Here is a 23,713-nt window from a genome sequence, read left to right as displayed (position 1 = left end):
CCCAGCTCATCTGATCAATTATAATGAGATGTTAAATCTATCATAAACATACTTTTACAGCTGCTCATAAGAAGGTATGAACATGCAACTGTTTTACCAAGCTATTACAATATAAACATTACAAATAGTTACCTTTTAGACAGTTCCAATTGCAATCTCCACCTCATGAAGCGCAGGAAAGAGAGAGAAAGAAAAGCTGCAGATGAAACAGTCCGGAAGCGATGAGAGCCGTTTTCAACAGCCAACTTGAAGAGAAAATGATTAATCCGCTACGAAATAATTATTTTATATACGCAGCGTCCAGCGCACAACACAAGGCAGCCAGTGGGACAAAGCACGGCGTTCCGGGCTGGGAACACAGCGGGTGTGATCGTCATGACGATTTGCGTGCAAGTGCGCGGATCAATGTCGTGCAAGTGTCAGGGGCCCTTTCCCCCTTTAGTTTTTCTCTGTGTTAATCTCCACTTAGTATGTGCATAGTGATGCTTTGTTGCACGATGCTTGTGACTGGAGGATCCTTGATTGACCCCTTCAGCACAGAAAATTAAGGACCCTTGAGCACGGTCCTTTATCTCCAAGTTGCTTCTGTTGTGCAGTTGAGTGCCTTGCATGGCAGCACTTTGACATTAGTGTGAATGGGTGAATGTCATGCATTACTATAAAGCTTTGAGCATGAAAGTGTTATTTAATCCGTGTACCAGTGTTATTTAGTCCATGTACCATTTTAACAATCATAACTATTTATATACCCCGTGACCTGATCCCGGATAAGCGGTTGAAGATGAGTGAGTGAGCTAACTATTTATGTAGGGCTTTCACAGGAATCAAAGTACAGAACAAAATAAACTCCAGTAGTAAATGAATAGTAAGTCCCTTTGGCTTGTCCCTTGTTTTTACTCCGGGTCGCCACAGCAGAGCCAAGGTGGATCTGCATGTTGATTTGGCACATTTTACACCCTTCCTGGTGCAACTCCACATTACATGGTGTATGGACAGGGGTAGCCTTGAACCAGGAACCTTCCACTCTGGAAACAAGCACACAGTAGTAAAAGAGTAAATCCCACTAATAGAAGTGCACAACAGCAAAGCACAAAAATGCCAAAATAAAGAGCTAATAAAAATATATTTTTAAAATCAACTTTCTGACTTTTTATTGTAGTGTTGCCAACATTGTGGTCCACCTACCTGTGTCCATCTGATGATTTCTGCTGTCTAGACTGCTGGCACATCAAATCACATCATATGTTGTCCATCGCAATATGTTTGTCCAGCTTGCTTATATTTGGAATGTAACAGTCTTTAGAGTGCACATCACAAGCTGAGGACTTCCTGCATAAATCCAGTGTTTACTTCTCTATGTTGCTGTGGGTTAGCAAGCTGTGTCCATCTGAGGATTTCTTTTGTCCAAACTGCATCAAAAAACATCAGATATGTTGTCCAGTGCGTGTGTGTTTGCCCATCTTGCTTATTTTGGGAAATTAAAAGTCCATACGTTAAGTAACAGCACAGGCTATGGTGTGCACATGTGCAACACTGAATTCTTGACTGTTGTTAAACTCGCCCACAGCAAAAACGATGTGTTACAAACTGAGTTACACATACAGAAAATACTTATACTCTGGTGTTAGTTATATATGTTTTTTCCGTTCTTCACAATGCAGTTTTTGACGTGCAACTTTAGATACTTTTTGAAAGGTAATTGAAATGAAACCACCACCACGCACACCCAGTGCATCTGGTGTTTTTTTTTTCAGACCTTATCTCTCAGTTTACTTTTATTGAGCTGAAGCTGCTTAAAAATAATAATTTCCTATGCTTGCTGTATTGCATTTATAAATGGGTGACAGCACTGCTGTAACAGTCACAACACGTAACTGCTTTTTTTGGCTTGTGTATAACCTTGTTGTTCTCCTCCTTATCAATTAACCCATTTCTTTCTCTCTTTCTCTCTCTGTCTGTCTCTCTATCTCTGCATGACTACAACAGGGTCAGTCTTGTGCATGACTCCTGCTAGCAGTCTTGGTAGGTGCTGACCTTCCCTTGCTCTCTCTCACACACTTTGATGTAGGCGGCTGTCGGGGTTGGGGGTTTGGAGTGGGATGAATGTCTAATATCCGCAGCCCTTGCAGGTGAGACAAAAGGTCGTCGCTTCACTGCATCGTGTGTTGGCGACTAAAAAGGAAAACCAGTTTTCCCCTTGTGATAGCTGCGATATGAAACACATGTATGTCAAGTGACCATTTTGTATCACCTGGAAGAGCTGATGCACCTTCTTGTTTCTGACTTTCCTTGCTAAAGATTAAAATGATGTTTAGATATTGCAAACTGTACTCCAAAATATCTGTTCTTAACATGTAGGTTAGCTTTTGCCTGTTGCTGTGCTGTGTTGATCAGGAAATTTAAATCAGTTTCCCAGAGAAATAATTTGAACCATATATTCCCATTGCCTTTCTGTCTAAAGGCAATGGGAATATGAGCACATCACTCGTCTATTCAGCACCCTAATTAATGGTAATATTAGTTCCAGGGTTAGTAAATATCATGAAGGTGTGTTTCTGGCATTTTTAGCAAGGTAAATTTAATTAAAAACTAAACATCACATGAATTTCAGTCCCTATTGCCTCAAATTGCATCACTTCATTGTATCTGGTGTGTTGTGTGCTTCGAATTCTCTGGGAAAAGCAGCAAACTGATTTTCCATACAAATTTCCGTACCTGTGATTGTAATCAGCTTCTCTCCTCTTGTTTTTGTTTTTGTTTTTTTTCTCCCATGCTCTCTTTTTCTTCTTTCTGTCTTCCTTGGCTTTGCATTGTGAATGGTTGCATGCCATCTGCCGGTGTTACCCTACGATGGCTTGCTGGCTCTCTGTAACATCCGCCACCACCAACAACAAAAACAACAACCAACACTGTCCAAATGCACACGCTACAACTGTTGCCATGATTACCATAATGCTACACCGACCTGTCCATTGCTGCCACCTCCTTCCCTCTCCCCCCCCCCCCTCCCCCCCCCTCCCCTTTCCCACCCTCAAAACAAGTCCCAATGATGTACAGTGCTACGCCTGCTACTGTCTCTGCAGCAACAACTCCTGCCACAAGTGTCCCCTACGCAGCAACAGCACCAGCCAATCAGGTTTGCTCCTTTTAAAGCTTTCTTTCATCAGTCCCCGGAGCTCTAAATAAGTACTGCTTTTTAATAGCGAACTGCAATAACCTGCAGCTGAGCCCCTCCGCATCCACCCGTGCATGCGGGCCAGACCAGAGAGGCTACCTGAACAAGTTGCTGGCACTCAATCCTGTTTCTTGTGAACTGCGCCACACTAGTACTTCTTCAGAGCTCCTACATTTGCAAATAGTAGTTGTGTTGTGTTGCACTACGTCCTGGTTTTGTTCTGCATGTTCTAAGTTTTATTTTCCACTTTCTCGTTGTTGAATAAGCCTCTCCATCTGCAGCAGGGGCGTCATCTGTACCGCTTGTGCACTACGCAGCCATACGTCTTCAAACACAAATACAGGAACTTTACTCAGCAAACGTCAGCACTCGTTCTTACAGATCTTTTGACTCATCTTGTTTTGGGCGTGTTTTGTTTTGTTGTTTTTTTTTGTTGTTGTTTTCTTTTCTTTTTTGCCTAGTCTGGGCTGTGGAATAAATATGGTAAGGAAGCACTGGCAGGCTGTGAAATAAAGGCAGGGGGAAAAGTCCAAAAGAAGCCGTTTTAAAAAATGGCCTGTGATCGCCAGCGCTCCTGTTGCTGCGTGTCAGCAGGAGCCAGAGAAGCGGGGCCAGCTTTGAATGCCAGTGACGCATGTGTGCCCCATTTTAAACCTGGAAATTTCAGCACAGCTCTGGCACTGTGGCCACACACAGCTGGTAATAATTTACATCTAGTTGTTCTTGGAGGTGCCTTCAGGACACAGAAGTACAGAGGAGAGGTGTTCCTCAGGTGAAAACACAATCATTCATTTATTTCAGTAGCCACAATGTGAAAGAGACCCTCCAGAAATTATATCAAAGCATTCAAGGCTGGCACATATTTAAATCAAATATTAAAATGTGTGAATGCATAATTAAAATACTAGATCTCTAAATTGTAAATTTGCATCAATTTTTGCACCTCACTTTTTTCTTTTTGTGGCCTTAGATTTCTTGTGGTTTTGTCCACTTTCTTGACATAACATGTCATTAAGCTTCAAAGTACATTTCAATTCTTGTTAATATGTTTAATTCACACTAAAGTAAAACAAAACACATTGAAATTATTAATCTATGCTCATATATCAATGCAATTTATTCATATAGCACCAAATCAACAACACAAGTTGTCCCAAGTGCTTCACATGGGTAAGCCCCCCCCCCCCCAACAAGAACATAGGCAACAGTGGTAAGGGAAAACTCCCTCTGGTCTTTTTGGGGAAGAAACCTCAAGCAGACCAAACTCAGAGGGGGTGACCCACTGCTTAGGCCATTCTAACAATTACAGAGATCAAATAAAGTTTTAAGAATCATAAAACATAAACAGGTTCAAGACAAACTACTAAGTTAAATTGTAGGTTGTTGTCAATACTTATATTAACAACAACCTTATATTTAGGTTGTTGTATTGTTGGTTCACTCGGTGAGATCTTGCAGACAGCCTGAATGAGGAGGCTTGTGCACATGCACAAAGTTCCAAGTTCAAGTTGCATTCCATGGAAGCATTTCCAACTTCCGTCAAGGAAAAGTACATATATAGAGTATAATAAATGCACGATAAACATTAGTCTCCACACTGACTCATTCTGGCAAATAACGTGAAAACATTGTAACTATAACTAATGATAGTATTGACAGTTCATGCAGCAGATCTGTGTGAGAGCTTTCTTACCTTTCCAACACATATGTATCCAGCAAACCGTTTATGGGAAATACATCCGATTTCGTCCCCTGTGATCTCTGGTCATGTGTGTTTACTAGATGTGTCTGTCCGTTTTTTCTGCTTCAGTTTAAAGCCATTTTTCCATACTTTCAAGTTTCTTTGGCTTCATTATACTGGCCCTGACCAGGTTTGTTGTTCTAGGGTCAGAAAAGCCCCACACGTCATCTATGACGTTGCCACAGACAATGTGTCATGACGTGTTGTCCTAAGTGTTTCCAGACAGGGCAAATTTTTGTCCTGCTAAGCTTGTGAATCCTTCATTTAAATGCTAAGTATCTAAATGATAGTAAGGATGATGACAGTCATGATGACAATCCTTCTCATGATGTAAATTGTAAAAAAAAAAAAAAAAAAAAAAAATCAAGACACTACATCTTTAATCTTAAGGCACTGGAACTTCTGTTCAGGCATTTTTTTATTCTTCCTAAACATCTTATCCTTCCTGAAGTGAGAAACAATGAGAACAGAAGCCAGTGTGTGATATTTGGAATGAAAATAATGTATATAATATTAACCTTGTCTCAGAGCTCCCTTTTTAATATTACCCATGGATCTGAGCATGTCGCGCGTATTGCTCGTTGTAGGCCGGCAGCGTGAGTCACCTCTCCTGTAATTGGCATGCAGCAGCGGTAGCAGCAGGAAGCAGAGCTGCTCTTTAAAAATGCATGTGGGACAAGAAGCTGGAGAAACACTGACGTCACCCCTCGCCGTCTGTCTTGCCCATCCCATCCATTCCAGCTAGGATTCAGTTAATGTCTTTTATTGGGTACTGTACTGCATCCAGTGGATATGGACTGTTGAGTCCAGTTACGTCCACTGCATGATTTGGAGAATAAACACACGGTTGTGAAGCCATTTGGAAGAAATAGCAGCTAGTTAGCATCAGCCATAAGCAGCTTCATAATTATTGCACAGCCTGGACGGGTTATTTTGACTGAAATTTTAACTCCAGTAGCTAAAGTGACAAATATAAATTCATACACACACAGAGTGTTGTAGTGTTACAGTCATTTTACAGATTTCAGTCTGATCAATTAGGTGACCTCTGACCTGCCATACTGACATTAAAACAATAACCAGTCACATGCTTCCTGTCCCAGCTGATATTAACACGTGCTAACAGTGCTGGCCTCTCTGCTAACATCACTGTCACTGCTCTTTCCAGAACTGATCTGTAGCGCCCCCTACTGTCTAAATGTGTTTGCTGCCCGTGCTTTATTGATTGCAGCCTGTCCATCTAAACAGAGATTTTACTGTAAGACAAAACATTGATGAAAATAAGTCATTTAAAATAGCACTGATGTTTTTTAGCTCCCTTTCACCTCCCCATGCCGAGCACTCTACACTAACCTTAACTTGTTGTTATTAACACACAATTTGACTGATTTTAATCTGCAAAGATGCTGCAACCTTTCCACCCTCCACAAGTTTGAATCAGATCTTGTTCATATTCAGAACATTCTCATCATCTTCATCTACCATCTGCAAAGCCCCTAAAGGGACATGAGCAAAGCTCATTTTTTATGTGCTCTACAAGAGGTGCTTTGTGTGCACTTGTGTGCACCAGAAGCACTCTAGTGTGAATTAGAAAGATATTTTGTACTCAGATGTTATGGGTTTGTCAACACTGAGGCAGCTGCGCTCTGGATCGTGTCCACATAGATCAAATGTAGCTCACATTCCTTCACGATGCAAATGGTACACCTTTTCTGTTGTCTCCACAACTGCTCTTTTCACACAAAGTCATTTCAGCGGTACCCAAGAATCCTCTAAAGAGGCCTTGTACCAAAAGACATTCAGTCGTTGCTTTAGGTTGCTGGTTAGCTTCCAAAACTCACAACCAAACAGTAAGACAGGAAGCAACCTGGACACTTAAATACTTGTACCTACCTTCTCCATCAAAGGTATAGCATCACCAAACCCCTCGATCCAGGGACTTCATGACTCCATATGCTCTTTCCAGGCATGAACGTCAGTCACTGCCTCGATGACTGGGAATCTCACCAACCCAAGCAGCTCAGTGTCCAATCAACACATCCATTAATAGCATCTCTATTAGGCACTAGATACATGCTCCCTGCTTCACACTAGGAATGTAAAAAAAAAAAAAATGCTATGGTGTATGCTGGGTGCAGAATTTTCTCAAGTTTTTCCAATTTTCTCTACTTATTTGTACATTTGTTGTGTATTGTGGACTAGATAGTATTTGGTGCACACTATCATAAACCCAGGGGGAAAATACTTTTGGTCTTGTCTCTTTTGGGGCTCTGCAGGCATCTTACCATTAAAAAAAAAAAATCTTTTCTTTTGTCAACTGTTTCTGTGCTGATTTTGCTGGTGTGTAAAGTGTTACATGCTGCTGCTACACCACATTTGAGACACACGGGACCTGCTAATAACTCTTGACATTTGTTTTTACCCACCTGTGGGTACCAGGGCCGGTGCGAGGAGCATCTATTGTGACAGATTCCACCCACCTGGTACCCACAGCCACAACCAGGCAAATGATATTTTTCCGTTTCTTGCACTGCTGTGTGATCTCGGCTTGTGCACATCACATGCACGCCAACTGCAATGACCTTCTCTGATATGTGATGTCACCAGCGGCTTCTGTCATTAGCTGGCTCTCTATTAATCAGGCAACACGCTGCTTTGTTCTGTATTCGCTTGCTGGCAGTGGCGACATGATGACGGCAGCCAGCAGCTCTTCTTCTTCCTTCTTCCTTCTACGTTTTCTGTCATGTGGTAGATTAGTCTGAAGAGAAAATCCATGCAGGAATGACCACGCCTGGGTCAAATGATATTTCCCAATAAAACAGCCTGTTCCTCTTGCAGCAATATTGCAAATCAATGAAAATTACATAAAATATAAGACTTGTTCTTCCAAACTGCTCCTTTTCATTCAAAATTACATTCATTTTGCTAAATAAACATTTACTGCGATAGTCTCAACCTATTTGCTCTTCCTTTTGAGTGGAAAATCACTGTAATCTTAGGGTGAATTAGGCTTAAAGATTATGTTGCTAGATGCAGCTACTGGGTTTTGTGGGAACCGATCACCACATATTGGAAATAGGTCACATATAATCAGCTGCATGATTGGAGAAAACAGCCTTGCTCACATTCATATCACATTTGTTGATATTTTCAACACTATTAGACTTTACACAATGCATTTGTTGGAAGAATATCAGAAAGCTGCAGCCATTATGTGATAGTTCTTGAATGATGTGTGGTCCAACACAAAAAACAGTTATTGGTTGTCTGTGTGGTTCAACAGCACACAATTAAAATGGAAAGCAACTGCTGTATGAACTACTAGGTTTGACCTATTCCAACCTAGGCTCCATTTTAGATGTTTTGGGGTTGTTTCCCTCAGTCAGGACAAACATTTATTTCACTGGAATGTTATTGATTTAGGATGTAAATGTCGCTGCAGGCTAACCGGTTAATAATGTTACTGGGCGGGGCAATAAAAACTCATTCTTGTCACCACAGAACATTAGAAGTATATGGTTGTACCTCATTAAATGTAAATACAATTTTTAAGAAAATGGATTCTGCATTTAGCTGCTTACCTTAGTGTCTTAACTGCCACCTGGCACTGCTGTCCTCAGAGGCACTACAGGTTGATTGCCAAGGAGGAGTTTGTTCTGTAAGACCAAGCCCCTCCTCAGCAGTCAACTTGTAATGCCTCAGTAGACAGCAGTGCCAGGGGAGGACGGCTTGCCTAAGGTAAGTGTCTGGCTGTATTCTAATGACTTTTTGCCTCTTCAGTAGCAACAAGAAGCGGCTTACTCTGTGTTTGTTACTATCTTCTCCAATACATTAATTAGCCCCATTAGCCTGCGGTGGTATTTTGCATCCTAAATCAACAACACATTGATTAAATTAATGTTTCTCCTGAGTGAAAAGATGACCGCCAAAAGATCTAAAAAGGGGCCTAAGTTGAAAAAAATATCAGACTTCTTAAGTTTTGAGGACGTTTTCAGCCATACACAGATGCAAACCAACTCAAAGCGTAGCACATTAGTCAGTCCACGATACGGATTGTTTTGGATCTGGATGCAGAATTGTTTCCTTCACACTGTATTACAACAAGTCCTGCACTTTGCAGCAGTTTTCTATGTGCTGTGGATCCTCCAGTTTATTGGTACTGATTGTAAGAAAATATTTTTCTATATTTCTCTAAGAACTGTGTTTTTCCCCTAACTATAGACAAGAGCTTAATGATGGGTGTATTAAATTTTATTATACTCGTGAATATACCTCAGTACTCCATGGGTCAAGCAGGTTTTCAGTACTACCTAAGGTGATTAACCAACACTTATAGTCTGGTCTTAGTAGAAAACAGCCTACATAAACATTTGACAACATTCCAGAATAGTAACAATAGTCAGGTAAGGGTCAATAAAAGGGGGATCAAAATTTAAAGTGATCCAATCCTATTGAAAAGTATACCACATTGTCTGATCATAATGATTCCAACGGAGTGTCGTTTGGACTATCTGGCTGATTGTTTTGGATGTAAAAACAACAAATGTAGTGACAAAGACCAATGTCCGTTTGTACAGGGGTCAAACGTTAAAGTTTCTCCAATTTTCGTAAAGTGATGCACCTTGCTGTTTGAGTTAATAGGATTTTTAAAAAGGAATAGTTTGCATCATGTGTTGTGATTAGTTAGAATGTTATGTGGTAACATGTCATAGGTTATAGAATCCAGTGGATGTTAGCCTGGTTTTGCCCATTACTTTGAAGACAATCATTCTAAACACTCAAAAACTATTCTGTTTTTTAATCCTCTTAGCTTAGCCAATAATTTACATCACCTTTTAGCAAAACTGTAGCAACTTTATTTTTTTAACCCCTGAAACTGGGCCTTTTTTACTATTTTGATATTTTTTACCCTATAACTCAGACATTAATAGTCCAAATGATACTTTTTTGTAATCCTGACAATCAGACAAATAATGTGGTCTGCTTTTCAATATGATTGGACCATTTTAAAAATTGAAACTCTAGTGTATTCTTTCATTGACCGTAATTGAATTGAATTGATTCGTGTTTCCTTTTTTCAGTGTTTTTAAAGCCTAAGAATATTAATTTATATTTGTTTTAAGGATGCAGGATGGTAAAATCCTCATTATCATGTGTGACACAAATCAGGTGTAACAGGGAGATTATGTCTGAAAATGGGTATAAGCAGAGAAAAAAAGGCAAATATTATTTGACCCAGCCCTATTTTTAAGTAGTTTAAATTTCAGTATCGTAAGAGCATCCAGAACCAGATTCCATAATGTATATTCCATGATTTATGTTGCATACACTTCTGACTTTGAGGGTGTGCTTGTCAATGAAAATGATTTTTTCTCTCTTTTTAACAGGCGAAGTCAGTTTTTGTCTCTTTATCTTATGTCTGTACTCTTGCTTTTTTCCTCCCCCAGATCATCCTGAAGTAAGCGTCAGGAAGGCAATGGAGTGTCACGAAGCTGCACTAGGAAACCCCAAACAGCCCCTCTGTAAATACTACCTTTCCTCTCCCATAGAGGTCCAGCAACATGCATGCTAAGAGTGTAACATCACAATTTAACCGTAAGAACTGCAGTGCCAGTGTAACACACACACAAAAAAACAAACATATGTATTGCTATAAAAACTATTAACATTGAAAAGTCAAAAATATACTTATCTACATGCATAACCGAGACACTATAGAGGTCATTTTAATAATCATCATCCCAAAGTACTGGTGATTCCATCTCTCTCTGCTTTTTCATCCCTGGGAAAGAGAAAAGATATTTGATTTGCACTATATGAGGAATATAGTGCTTAGATAGACAGAAAACAGGAAGAAAAACGCTGTGCAGAACCCTACCAACGCACTCGGCGCTCTCAGGGGACAGGGAAATAGAGTAGGGCGCCCCAGCCCCCACGCCGTCTTTGCTTTTCTTTTTACAAAGTTGAATGTCCCAAGGACAGACAAGATGGGACCGTTTGGATCACAACCCTCAGCTGCTGCCCCAGACGCTGCCAAGACGCCATGACACAAGTCCAACCTTTGAAACCCCCACCAGGAATCCTCTCACCAAAGCTGAAGAAGTCAACAGAATCAAACCTGCTAGAAAGCAGAGCAGCATTTTATCCTGCTAAGTTTTTGTTGTTGTTGCTTTCTTTTCCATAGCTCAAGTGGCTCACAACACAAATATGTCCCGCCCCCCTGCATCACTCAGACTTTGTTTGGGTTCAGAGGAGCAGTGGGATAGATTGTGCAGGATTTTTGCATGTCTTCAGGACAGGCGAGAACAGATTGTGGCCATTTATCGAAAAGCCTAAAGGCCTGGGTCTTTACCAAGGGCTTAATGAAGCCTGAAGGCCTTGTGTGTGTGTGTGCATGTGTATGTTCAAGTATGCACCTGGAGACTGAAGGTCTGCCGGCAGACTGGGACTTGAAGTGAGGTCTAGCAGCTGTTGACAACATCCAGCATGTTGGAATGGGGATTCAAGTGCTACGACTAAATAAAAACAAAAAACGCAAAGGTGCATTTGACAATGCTCAAAAGATGACTTGAACTTTGAATTGGAGGGCTATCTGTGACCGTCGGTTGTCCTGTCCAACCCTACTATCACCGATAATCCTGTTCCATTGTAGAAATCTGTAGAAGTGCCTAAAGTAAAACCCCTCATCGACAACACGTGCATTCGTAGAAGTCGCAGAAGCAGCACAGTGGCTGCACAAAGCTACAAGGACTTTTGGGAAAGACATCACATTTCACTACTCGTGAACTCGACTCCTCCGACAGTTGTAACTGTTAATTAATGTCACAAGTGAATTTATCCAAACAAAAAGAAACACAGAAACGACAAATCACAATAGCTCTGTAGAATGTTTGGTGACTTTCATGGTGTAATGTCATTTTCTTATAATGCTTTGAGTAGTTTACATGAGGAACGTGTGTGAGAAAATCTTGAGAAAAATGTATTGTAAAATGTGATGTATGTAAAGTGTCTCTTATTTTGAGAGTTTATATACATGGTTCTAGAAGTGTATTCAAAGTTATTTAAAGTTTGCATTGTGTCCACTATCGAGATATGTTTGAATGCCCACCTTTCACCTCCCGCACAATCATTTTTTAAGCAACTTTTTAACACTTTATATTATTTCTCTAGTTTTTGCAATGCATTTTAGGAATATTGTGTTTTAGCTCATAATACTAAATTTTATTTCCCTTTTTATTATTTTTTAAATGTTGAAGTAATTTCATGGTGCTTGATTAACATTGACAATCCACAATCATACCTTTGGAACAGGTTCACATTTTTTGGGGGTTTTGGTCACATCGATTGTTGTCACATGAATTACGGTTTGTATGTAATATTTGATTATGGGAGGTGGCAAAGGTAAAAAAATCTTCATCGTAAACATGGGCGCGTAACATTTCCCAGTAACACGGTTCTCCATAATAATCCTTTTGCCAAAACCATTTGACCCTCAGTGTCCTTATAACTATCAATGGCCCTAAATGGTACCATGTTGTGCATTAATATTATCCTCTCTGTGGTAGAATATGAGGAGAAGTAAACCTGCCCTATCCATTCCCTGAGAAATTTTTTGTGTCATAATCATTCAAGTGACTTTCCTGATGAAACACAATCTGAACGTTTTCCTTTTTAAGACAATTTAGAACAGATTTCCTCTTTATTGCACTGTTCGAACCTTTTATATTCCATGTACAAAACTTGAACATTTTAGCTTTATATCATGTTGCATACTCTTTAGCAGGTTAAAACAGAAAAAGAATAAAAAAGATCTGTAGTTGTCTGAATAAGTTCATGGACCACAAAACAACAAAAAGAACAAGTCCAAGCTAAAATAGAACAAACTACAGCTTGGATTTTACTAACTAACAAAGCTACACAAAACCTGACGTAACTCAAAAAACTAATCATCTCTAGCTATACTTGTACAGCCTGAGGGTCAGTGATTCCCATAATAAAAGATAAAGTAGAAATTTTAAAAAAGGGCTCAAGAAATATTGTGCCAGGTCTCCCCATCTGGATGATATAAATTGTGAAAATGTAAATAACACTGTACACATTATAAAATAAAATACCAAGATCAAGGTAATATGATTATATTTACTCGGCATATGACTTATATAAATGTCATAGCTAAGCACACTACTACAGCTAGTTTTTAAATGAAATTTACCTAAAACAAATCTGTATTCCTACAGAGCTTTTTATCTGAGAAAAAAAAAAGGGGGGGGGGGGGGGGGGGGAGAGTCACTGTTTGGCAGGCAGTGTTTTGACATAGTCAGAAACATCCTTCAGTGTAGGGAGGTAAATAGGCTTACCCTTTGGGGGAAGGATCTTAATCACAGCTGGATAGAGAAAAGCATATTTGATCCCCGCTTGACGGAGCTTTCTACGTGCATTTGCTGATTCTTTTCTTTTCTTTACCACCTCAGCCGAGAAGTCCTGAAAGATCGACTCTTGGCCATTGTGCGTCACACTGCCTCCATTCCTCGCTGCTCATAGGATCCTCTGTCTATCTGTGTAGTTGTGAAGCCTCGCCAGGACTGCTCTAGGTCTCGGTTTCCCGCTGGATTCTAATGGAGGACCCAAGCGATGAGCGCGCTCCACTCTGATCTGTTCTCCATGTGTGTCCATGTTCAAGACTTCGGGAATCCATTTCTCGAAAAAAGCAAAAGGATCCCTCCCTTCTGTATTCTCCTTCAGACTCATGATTGTAACATTTACTCGTCTCCTCTGATTTTCAAAGCTCTCAAGCTTTTCCATGGCTTTTTTGAGCTCCAGCTCCACTGAGGCGTCTTGGTGAATTAACTGCCGCTGTGTCTTCCAGGTCAAACACTCATTGCTCCACAGTCCCTACTCGGTCCATAATTTTATCTAGTTTCTCAGACATCTCTGTGACCGGTTTCAAGACATTAGTGAGTTTAGTGTCCAATAACTTCTCTATGTGTTTCGAGTCACTCGTTCCACCATATCATCCCCTGTGCCTTGGGATTCGGCTATTTCCAGCTCTGTGTTAGCCTCGAGCACCTCCTTGTCATTAGCTAGTTGTAGCTCAGTCTTGCCATCTTGGCTAGTTAGCTCTGTGTTAGCTGCACTCTTGCTGCCTTTCTTTGCTCTTCTCTGTGACTTCGTGAAAAAATTATCCAGTGACATATCCGGTGACAATGTAGGTTTAGCGCCTACAGCAGCTATATTTTGGCAATAGTTAAGCCAGAATATAATAATACAATGTTATTATATACATTGTGTATTATTATATATTAATTTACAATGAGTTTACAATGATTTTACTCTCTGGTATAGCAGATTGTGTACCAGTGCGCATACAAGTGGACAAGTGTGCGTACAAGTGTCAAGGCACCTTAAGGTGTTTGGGGCTCAGCTCGCCTCCTTTAGCGCACCAAGAGAGATTCTGCCAGAAAAGAGTAATAAAAAAAGAAAAAAAGAATCAGTAATATGGAAACACAGGTTGCTTTTCTTGATTCTTACTGTTGTCCACACAGGTGAGAACATACTCAACCTTCAGTCTCGGTCGCTGGAACGACTGTCTTTTGAATGAACTCCTTTGCCTTTTTGGGGTCCAAAAGTCCTTGACTTCACCCTTGTACAAAATCCGAAATTTGGCTGGCTAGAGTCTGTATCGGACTCCTTGTTGTTCTCAGTAACACCTTTCGCACATTGGTGAATGCGGCTCTGGCTTTGGCAACACTGGTTGTGTAGTCGGGGAATATGGCGATGCGGCTCCCGTTATATGTGAGGGGGGCTCTGTCTGGGGCTCTCCTCAGGATCTCCATGGTGTCTCCATCATAATGTAGTTTTGCAATGGTCACCCACAGCTTCTCTTGGCCTCCTGATTTCCTGGGCGTGAAGGCGCGGTGTGACCGGTTTATTTTTATTTCCCGGTAAATCTGCAGGACTTCTTTCAGAACTTTGGTGACTGCTGTAGGGGAGCTTGAGTCTGGCTGCTCTTCAAGGCCTGTAATATGGTTATTGCCATGTCTCATTCTCCCCTCCATGCCCTCGCATCGGCCTTTTAAAGTTGTCACTTGGCTTTGAAGACTGGTTACTGTCTTTTGTAACTCAGGTGCTTCATCAAACCATGTTGATAATCCACCTTTCACGTCCTGGATATCTACCACAATGTGGTCAACTTTGGATTTAATTGCAGCCAATCAATAGCCGTCAATAGTTTTACATCCTCATTGAAGACAACTTTGGATGCTGTAGCTCCTCTGAAAAAGAGAGCTTTAAATCAGAAGTGTCTGACTCCGTGGTATAACTCACAAACTCGTAGCTTAAAGCAGATAACCCGTAAGTTGGAGAGGAAATGGCGTCTCACTAATTTAGAAGATCTTCACTTAGCCTGGAAAAAGAGTCTGTTGCTCTATAAAAAAGCCCTCCGTAAAGCTAGGACATCTTTCTACTCATCTAATTGAAGAAAATAAGAACAACCCCAGGTTTCTTTTCAGCACTGTAGCCAGGCTGACAAAGAGTCAGAGCTCTATTGAGCTGAGTATTCCATTAACTTTAACTAGTAATGACTTCATGACTTTCTTTGCTAACAAAATTTTAACTATTAGAGAAAAAATTACTCATAACCATCCCAAAGACGTATCGTTATCTTTGGCTGCTTTCAGTGATGCCGGTATTTGGTTAGACTCTTTCTCTCCGATTGTTCTGTCTGAGTTATTTTCATTAGTTACTTCATCCAAACCATCAACATGTTTATTAGACCCCATTCCTACCAGGCTGCTCAAGGAAGCCCTACCATTATTTAATGCTTCGATCTTAAATGATCAATCTATCTTTGTTAGTTGGTTATGTACCACAGGCTTTTAAGGTGGCAGTAATTAAACCATTACTTAAAAAGCCATCACTTGACCCAGCTATCTTAGCTAATTATAGGCCAATCTCCAACCTTCCTTTTCTCTCAAAAATTCTTGAAAGGGTAGTTGTAAAACAGCTAACTGATCATCTGCAGAGGAATGGTCTATTTGAAGAGTTTCAGTCAGGTTTTAGAATTCATCATAGTACAGAAACAGCATTAGTGAAGGTTACAAATGATCTTCTTATGGCCTTGGACAGTGGACTCATCTCTGTGCTTGTTCTGTTAGACCTCAGTGCTGCTTTTGATACTGTTGACCATAAAATTTTATTACAGAGATTAGAGCATGCCATAGGTATTAAAGGCACTGCGCTGCGGTGGTTTGAATCATATTTGTCTAATAGATTACAATTTGTTCATGTAAATGGGGAATCTTCTTCACAGACTAAAGTTAATTATGGAGTTCCACAAGGTTCTGTGCTAGGACCAATTTTATTCACTTTATATATGCTTCCCTTAGGCAGTATTATTAGACGGTATTGCTTAAATTTTCATTGTTACGCAGATGATACCCAGCTTTATCTATCCATGAAGCCAGAGGACACACCAATTAGCTAAACTGCAGGATTGTCTTACAGACATAAAGACATGGACCTCTAATTTCCTGCTTTTAAACTCAGATAAAACTGAAGTTATTGTACTTGGCCCCACAAATCTTAGAAACATGGTGTCTAACCAGATCCTTACTCTGGATGGCATTACCCTGACCTCTAGTAATACTGTGAGAAATCTTGGAGTCATTTTTGATCAGGATATGTCATTCAAAGCGCATATTAAACAAATATGTAGGACTGCTTTTTTGCATTTACGCAATATCTCTAAAATCAGAAAGGTCTTGTCTCAGAGTGATGCTGAAAAACTAATTCATGCATTTATTCCTCTAGGCTGGACTATTGTAATTCATTATTATCAGGTTGTCCTAAAAGTTCCCTAAAAAGCCTTCAGTTAATTCAAAATGCTGCAGCTAGAGTACTGACGGGGACTAGAAGGAGAGAGCATATCTCACCTATATTGGCCTCTCTTCATTGGCTTCCTGTTAATTCTAGAATAGAATTTAAAATTCTTCTTCTTACTTATAAGGTTTTGAATAATCAGGTCCCATCTTATCTTAGGGACCTCGTAGTACCATATCACCCCAATAGAGCGCTTCGCTCTCAGACTGCAGGCTTACTTGTAGTTCCTAGGGTTTGTAAGAGTAGAATGGGAGGCAGAGCCTTCAGCTTTCAGGCTCCTCTCCTGTGGAACCAGCTCCCAATTCAGATCAGGGAGACAGACACCCCTCTACTTTTAAGATTAGGCTTAAAACTTTCCTTTTTGCTAAAGCTTATAGTTAGGGCTGGATCAGGTGACCCTGAACCATCCCTTAGTTATGCTGCTATAGACGTAGACTGCTGGGGGGTTCCCATGATGCACCTGTTTCTTTCTCTTTTTGCTCTGTATGCACACTCTGCATTTAATCATTAGTGATCGATCTCTGCTCCCCCTCCACAGCATGTCTTTTTCCTGGTTCTCTCCCTCAGCCCCAACCAGTCCCAGCAGAAGACTGCCCCTCCCTGAGCCTGGTTCTGCTGGAGGTTTCTTCCTGTTAAAAGGGAGTTTTTCCTTCCCACTGTAGCCAAGTGCTTGCTCACAGGGGGTCGTTTTGACCGTTGGGGTTTTACATAATTATTGTATGGCCTTGCCTTACAATATAAAGCGCCTTGGGGCAACTGTTTGTTGTGATTTGGCGCTATATAAAAAAAATTGATTGATTGATTGATTGATGTTGTTTTTAATTTCAGACCACACTGATTGCCATTCAGATTTCAGGGTGTCAAAATCTCCTGCCAGTGCACTTTTGAATTCCTTTTTGACTCTAGAGATTTCAGGAGGATAAAATACCTGGACTTTCACTCTGGGGAGGGCTGAGATTAACTGTCAGGTGTGCGCTGCCTTGTGCTTCTTGTAGGCTGTGGAGCACTAGCACTGTTGCTGTATTTATATTTTTGGAGCTTTTCTGCAATTCAAACTCGATTTTGAGCATTTACATTAACCTACGTTGTCTTCAGTGAGCTTTAAGACTGGTCTTGATGCCAAAATAACTGTTTTGGTACGAAAATGTGATAAATTCTGCAGGAGCTCTAAAAAAGACGTCTTACTCCATACCTTGCTCACTAACGCCCCCGCACGGACCCAATTTAAGAGAGGTTTTGTCCTGTTTGTTATTTAATGAAACATCACACTGTCTTCTCTGTCAGACATCTGTCGAACATCCTTTGCTTTTACCTTTCTGTCTGGATCAGTCTGGCCAACCTGAGTCTTGAGTTTTTTGTAGTTCCCAACTTATTTGACTTTTATTTCACCCATTGTTTAAAACCTGATGAGGGGAGTCTGCCCTTCAGTTTGGGAATCACTGGTCCAGCCATTCTGAACAGGACAAAAGCAGCTGGCTTATGTCCAGCACAAGAGCAATTTTAGTGTTATTTATGCTCTAATTTGATGGAAAACAAGCAAGAAGAGTTTCAGCATAAGTGTTTATCTTTTTGAAAACTGTAGTCTAGTTTAAAAAGAAATTTTGTTCCAATTTTTTGGGGTTCTCTTCCACCAAACAAAACACTCACTCGTGATTATTCCTCATGTACAAACCAATAGTAGCTTCAGCCCCCTCAGGCCCGCTGTTAAATGAATTAACTGTAGCTAATATGATTAAGAGGAGACTCTTGTCCCTTACGCTTCATTCTACCTGATCTTTGTTGTCCTCTGTGCTGCATATCGCCTCACAGCTCCTCTGCCTCCACCATTCAGCTGCCGTTCTCACCGTATCTGGTGTGGGGTGTAGCCCAGGGTCAAAGATGTGCTTGCAAATGCAGTCATCTTTTGTATTAACCTCCAGGCGTCCAGATGGGTGGGGAATTTAATTCCACATAGACAAAAAAGCAGTTATGTTACACAGTCGGAGACACCTTATGTGAATGTTAATTTACTATTTCTCCTATTAGAATGTTCTCTGAAAAGAGTTGACATAGTAACTTGAAAAACTGATATTCCAGCACTGCCTGACCAGTGGAAGACTGAGCATCGTTGTTCTAGTGCTGTATTAAGGTGCCCTCACACTTGCATGCCTTTGATCCGCGCACTTCCACGCACTCTGCCTTGCAGGAGAGTAAACTCCTCGCAAGCCGTTATAAACTGTGCGCGGCTTCATGCAAGTGCGCAAAGAAAATTTTGAAATGTTAAAAATCTCCGTCACGCATTAATTATGTGAATTTCACGTGAACATTGCACAAACAATTCAAAAAACACTGCGTGTGAGTGCGAGTGATTGTGCAAGCGCAACCGCATCACAGCCCAGCTCATCTGATCAATTATATGAGATGTTAAATCTATCAAAAAAATAATTTTACAACTGTTCACAAGAAGAAATGAACATGGAACTGTTTTACCAAGCTATTACAATATAAACATGACAAATTATCACCTTTTATACAGTTCCAATTGCAATCTCCACCTCATGAAGCGCAGGAAAGAGAGAGAAAGAAAAGCTGCAGATGAAACAGTCCGGAAGCGATGAGAGCCGTTTTCAACAGCCAACTTGAAGAGAAAATGATTAATCCGCTACGAAATAATTATTTTATATACGCAGCGTCCAGCGCACAACACAAGGCAGCCAGTGGGACAAAGCACGGCGTTCCGGGCTGGGAACACAGCGGGTGTGATCGTCATGACGATTTGCGTGCAAGTGCGCGGATCAATGTCGTGCAAGTGTCAGGGGCCCTTTCCCCTTTAGTTTTTCTCTGTGTTAATCTCCACTTAGTATGTGCATAGTGATGCTTTGTTGCACGATGCTTGTGACTGGAGGATCCTTGATTGACCCCTTCAGCACAGAAAATTAAGGACCCTTGAGCACGGTCCTTTATCTCCAAGTTGCTTCTGTTGTGCAGTTGAGTGCCTTGCATGGCAGCACTTTGACATTAGTGTGAATGGGTGAATGTCATGCATTACTATAAAGCTTTGAGCATGAAAGTGTTATTTAATCCGTGTACCAGTGTTATTTAGTCCATGTACCATTTTAACAATCATAACTATTTATATACCCCGTGACCTGATCCCGGATAAGCGGTTGAAGATGAGTGAGTGAGCTAACTATTTATGTAGGGCTTTCACAGGAATCAAAGTACAGAACAAATAAACTCCAGTAGTAAATGAATAGTAAGTCCCTTTGGCTTGTCCCTTGTTTTTACTCCGGGTCGCCACAGCAGAGCCAAGGTGGATCTGCATGTTGATTTGGCACATTTTACACCCTTCCTGGTGCAACTCCACATTACATGGTGTATGGACAGGGGTAGCCTTGAACCAGGAACCTTCCACTCTGGAAACAAGCACACAGTAGTAAAAGAGTAAATCCCACTAATAGAAGTGCACAACAGCAAAGCACAAAAATGCCAAAATAAAGAGCTAATAAAAATATATTTTTAAAATCAACTTTCTGACTTTTTATTGTAGTGTTGCCAACATTGTGGTCCACCTACCTGTGTCCATCTGATGATTTCTGCTGTCTAGACTGCTGGCACATCAAATCACATCATATGTTGTCCATCGCAAATATGTTTGTCCAGCTTGCTTATATTTGGAATGTAACAGTCTTTAGAGTGCACATCACAAGCTGAGGACTTCCTGCATAAATCCAGTGTTTACTTCTCTATGTTGCTGTGGGTTAGCAAGCTGTGTCCATCTGAGGATTTCTTTTGTCCAAACTGCATCAAAAAACATCAGATATGTTGTCCAGTGCGTGTGTGTTTGCCCATCTTGCTTATTTTGGGAAATTAAAAGTCCATACGTTAAGTAACAGCACAGGCTATGGTGTGCACATGTGCAACACTGAATTCTTGACTGTTGTTAAACTCGCCCACAGCAAAAACGATGTGTTACAAACTGAGTTACACATACAGAAAAATACTTATACTCTGGTGTTAGTTATATATGTTTTTTCCGTTCTTCACAATGCAGTTTTTGACGTGCAACTTTAGATACTTTTTGAAAGGTAATTGAAATGAAAACCACCACCACGCACACCCAGTGCATCTGGTGTTTTTTTTTTCAGACCTTATCTCTCAGTTTACTTTTATTGAGCTGAAGCTGCTTAAAAATAATAATTTCCTATGCTTGCTGTATTGCATTTATAAATGGGTGACAGCACTGCTGTAACAGTCACAACACGTAACTGCTTTTTTTGGCTTGTGTATAACCTTGTTGTTCTCCTCCTTATCAATTAACCCATTTCTTTCTCTCTTTCTCTCTCTGTCTGTCTCTCTATCTCTGCATGACTACAACAGGGTCAGTCTTGTGCATGACTCCTGCTAGCAGTCTTGGTAGGTGCTGACCTTCCCTTGCTCTCTCTCACACACTTTGATGTAGGCGGCTGTCGGGGTTGGGGGTTGGAGTGGGATGAATGTCTAATATCCGCAGCCCTTGCAGGTGAGACAAAAGGTCGTCGCTTCACTGCATCGTGTGTTGGCGACTAAAAAGGAAAACCAGTTTTCCCCTTGTGATAGCTGCGATATGAAACACATGTATGTCAAGTGACCATTTTGTATCACCTGGAAGAGCTGATGCACCTTCTTGTTTCTGACTTTCTTGCTAAAGATTAAAATGATGTTTAGATATTGCAAACTGTACTCCAAAATATCTGTTCTTAACATGTAGGTTAGCTTTTGCCTGTTTGCTGTGCTGTGTTGATCAGGAAATTTAAATCAGTTTCCCAGAGAAATAATTTGAACCATATATTCCCATTGCCTTTCTGTCTAAAGGCAATGGGAATATGAGCACATCACTCGTCTATTCAGCACCCTAATTAATGGTAATATTAGTTCCAGGGTTAGTAAATATCATGAAGGTGTGTTTCTGGCATTTTTAGCAAGGTAAATTTAATTAAAAAACTAAACATCACATGAATTTCAGTCCCTATTGCCTCAAATTGCATCACTTCATTGTATCTGGTGTGTTGTGTGCTTCGAATTCTCTGGGAAAAGCAGCAAACTGATTTTCCATACAAATTTCCGTACCTGTGATTGTAATCAGCTTCTCTCCTCTTGTTTTTGTTTTTGTTTTTTTTCTCCCATGCTCTCTTTTTCTTTCTTTCTGTCTTCCTTGGCTTTGCATTGTGAATGGTTGCATGCCATCTGCCGGTGTTACCCTAACGATGGCTTGCTGGCTCTCTGTAACATCCGCCACCACCAACAACAAAAACAACAACCAACACTGTCCAAATGCACACGCTACAACTGTTGCCATGATTACCATAATGCTACACCGACCTGTCCATTGCTGCCACCTCCTTCCCTCTCCCCTCCCACCCTACCCCCACCTCCCCTTTCCCACCCTCAAAACAAAGTCCCAATGATGTACAGTGCTACGCCTGCTACTGTCTCTGCAGCAACAACTCCTGCCACAAGTGTCCCCTACGCAGCAACAGCACCAGCCAATCAGGTTTGCTCCTTTTAAAGCTTTCTTTCATCAGTCCCCGGAGCTCTAAATAAGTACTGCTTTTTAATAGCGAACTGCAATAACCTGCAGCTGAGCCCCTCCGCATCCACCCGTGCATGCGGGCCAGACCAGAGAGGCTACCTGAACAAGTTGCTGGCACTCAATCCTGTTTCTTGTGAACTGCGCCACACTAGTACTTCTTCAGAGCTCCTACATTTGCAAATAGTAGTTGTGTTGTGTTGCACTACGTCCTGGTTTTGTTCTGCATTTCTAAGTTTATTTTCCACTTTCTCGTTGTTGAATAAGCCTCTCCATCTGCAGCAGGGGCGTCATCTGTACCGCTTGTGCACTACGCAGCCATACGTCTTCAAACACAAATACAGGAACTTTACTCAGCAAACGTCAGCACTCGTTCTTACAGATCTTTTGACTCATCTTGTTTTGGGCGTGTTTTGTTTTGTTGTTTTTTTTTGTTGTTGTTTTCTTTTCTTTTTTGCCTAGTCTGGGCTGTGGAATAAATATGGTAAGGAAGCACTGGCAGGCTGTGAAATAAAGGCAGGGGGAAAAGTCCAAAGAAGCCGTTTTAAAAATGGCCTGTGATCGCCAGCGCTCCTGTTGCTGCGTGTCAGCAGGAGCCAGAGAAGCGGGGCCAGCTTTGAATGCCAGTGACGCATGTGTGCCCCATTTTAAACCTGGAAATTTCAGCACAGCTCTGGCACTGTGGCCACACACAGCTGGTAATAATTTACATCTAGTTGTTCTTGGAGGTGCCTTCAGGACACAGAAGTACAGAGGAGAGGTGTTCCTCAGGTGAAAACACAATCATTCATTTATTTCAGTAGCCACAATGTGAAAGAGACCCTCCAGAAATTATATCAAAGCATTCAAGGCTGGCACATATTTAAATCAAATATTAAAATGTGTGAATGCATAATTAAAATACTAGATCTCTAAATTGTAAATTTGCATCAATTTTTGCACCTCACTTTTTTCTTTTTGTGGCCTTAGATTTCTTGTGGTTTTGTCCACTTTCTTGACATAACATGTCATTAAGCTTCAAAGTACATTTCAATTCTTGTTAATATGTTTAATTCACACTAAAGTAAAACAAAACACATTGAAATTATTAATCTATGCTCATATATCAATGCAATTTATTCATATAGCACCAAATCACAACACAAGTTGTCCCAAGGTGCTTCACATGGGTAAGCCCCCCCCCCCCAACAAGAACATAGGCAACAGTGGTAAGGGAAAACTCCCTCTGGTCTTTTTGGGGAAGAAACCTCAAGCAGACCAAACTCAGAGGGGGTGACCCACTGCTTAGGCCATTCTAACAATTACAGAGATCAAATAAAGTTTTAAGAATCATAAAACATAAACAGGTTCAAGACAAACTACTAAGTTAAAT

The 23,713-nt window shown here is 40.8% G+C and overlaps 2 protein-coding genes and 1 long non-coding RNA gene across 11 annotated transcripts in view; 2 read left to right on the top strand and 1 right to left on the bottom strand.

Annotated features, from left to right (window-relative positions):
- LOC117516344 (muscleblind-like protein 2a) overlaps window positions 1-11,591 on the top strand; it is a 200,057-nt gene extending 188,466 nt beyond the window's left edge. For 5 of the 9 annotated variants that reach the window (XM_034177312.1, XM_034177319.1, XM_034177305.1 and 2 more), the window contains 2 exons: window positions 1,987-2,022; window positions 10,364-11,591. In XM_034177312.1, coding sequence (XP_034033203.1) covers window positions 1,987-2,022; window positions 10,364-10,488 — 161 coding nt within the window. In that variant the 3' untranslated portion in view covers window positions 10,489-11,591. Of the gene's footprint in view, window positions 1-1,986; window positions 2,023-3,041; window positions 3,137-10,363 lie in introns of all 9 variants that reach the window. The other 4 variants (XM_034177349.1, XM_034177326.1, XM_034177356.1 and 1 more) reach the window with 4 other exon arrangements.
- A 1,780-nt stretch (window positions 11,592-13,371) lies between these two features.
- LOC117516408 lies at window positions 13,372-22,305 on the bottom strand. Its single transcript, XR_004562396.1, has 3 exons — window positions 22,207-22,305; window positions 21,151-21,184; window positions 13,372-13,382 (listed from the first exon to the last, which is right to left on the bottom strand). It is a non-coding gene; the product is annotated as an uncharacterized LOC117516408 (long non-coding RNA).
- The window catches only part of LOC117516393 (ras-related protein Rap-2a-like), a 50,842-nt gene continuing 48,388 nt past the window's right edge, over window positions 21,260-23,713 (top strand). The window contains exon 1 of the mRNA XM_034177372.1: window positions 21,260-21,270. The gene's annotated coding sequence lies outside the window, so the exon portion shown is untranslated. The remainder of the gene's footprint in view (window positions 21,271-23,713) is intronic.

This window comes from Thalassophryne amazonica, chromosome 1 (assembly GCF_902500255.1).
Source record: "Thalassophryne amazonica chromosome 1, fThaAma1.1, whole genome shotgun sequence".
Lineage (NCBI taxonomy): Eukaryota > Metazoa > Chordata > Actinopteri > Batrachoidiformes > Batrachoididae > Thalassophryne > Thalassophryne amazonica.
This window is presented reverse-complemented; position numbering and strand designations above follow the sequence as displayed.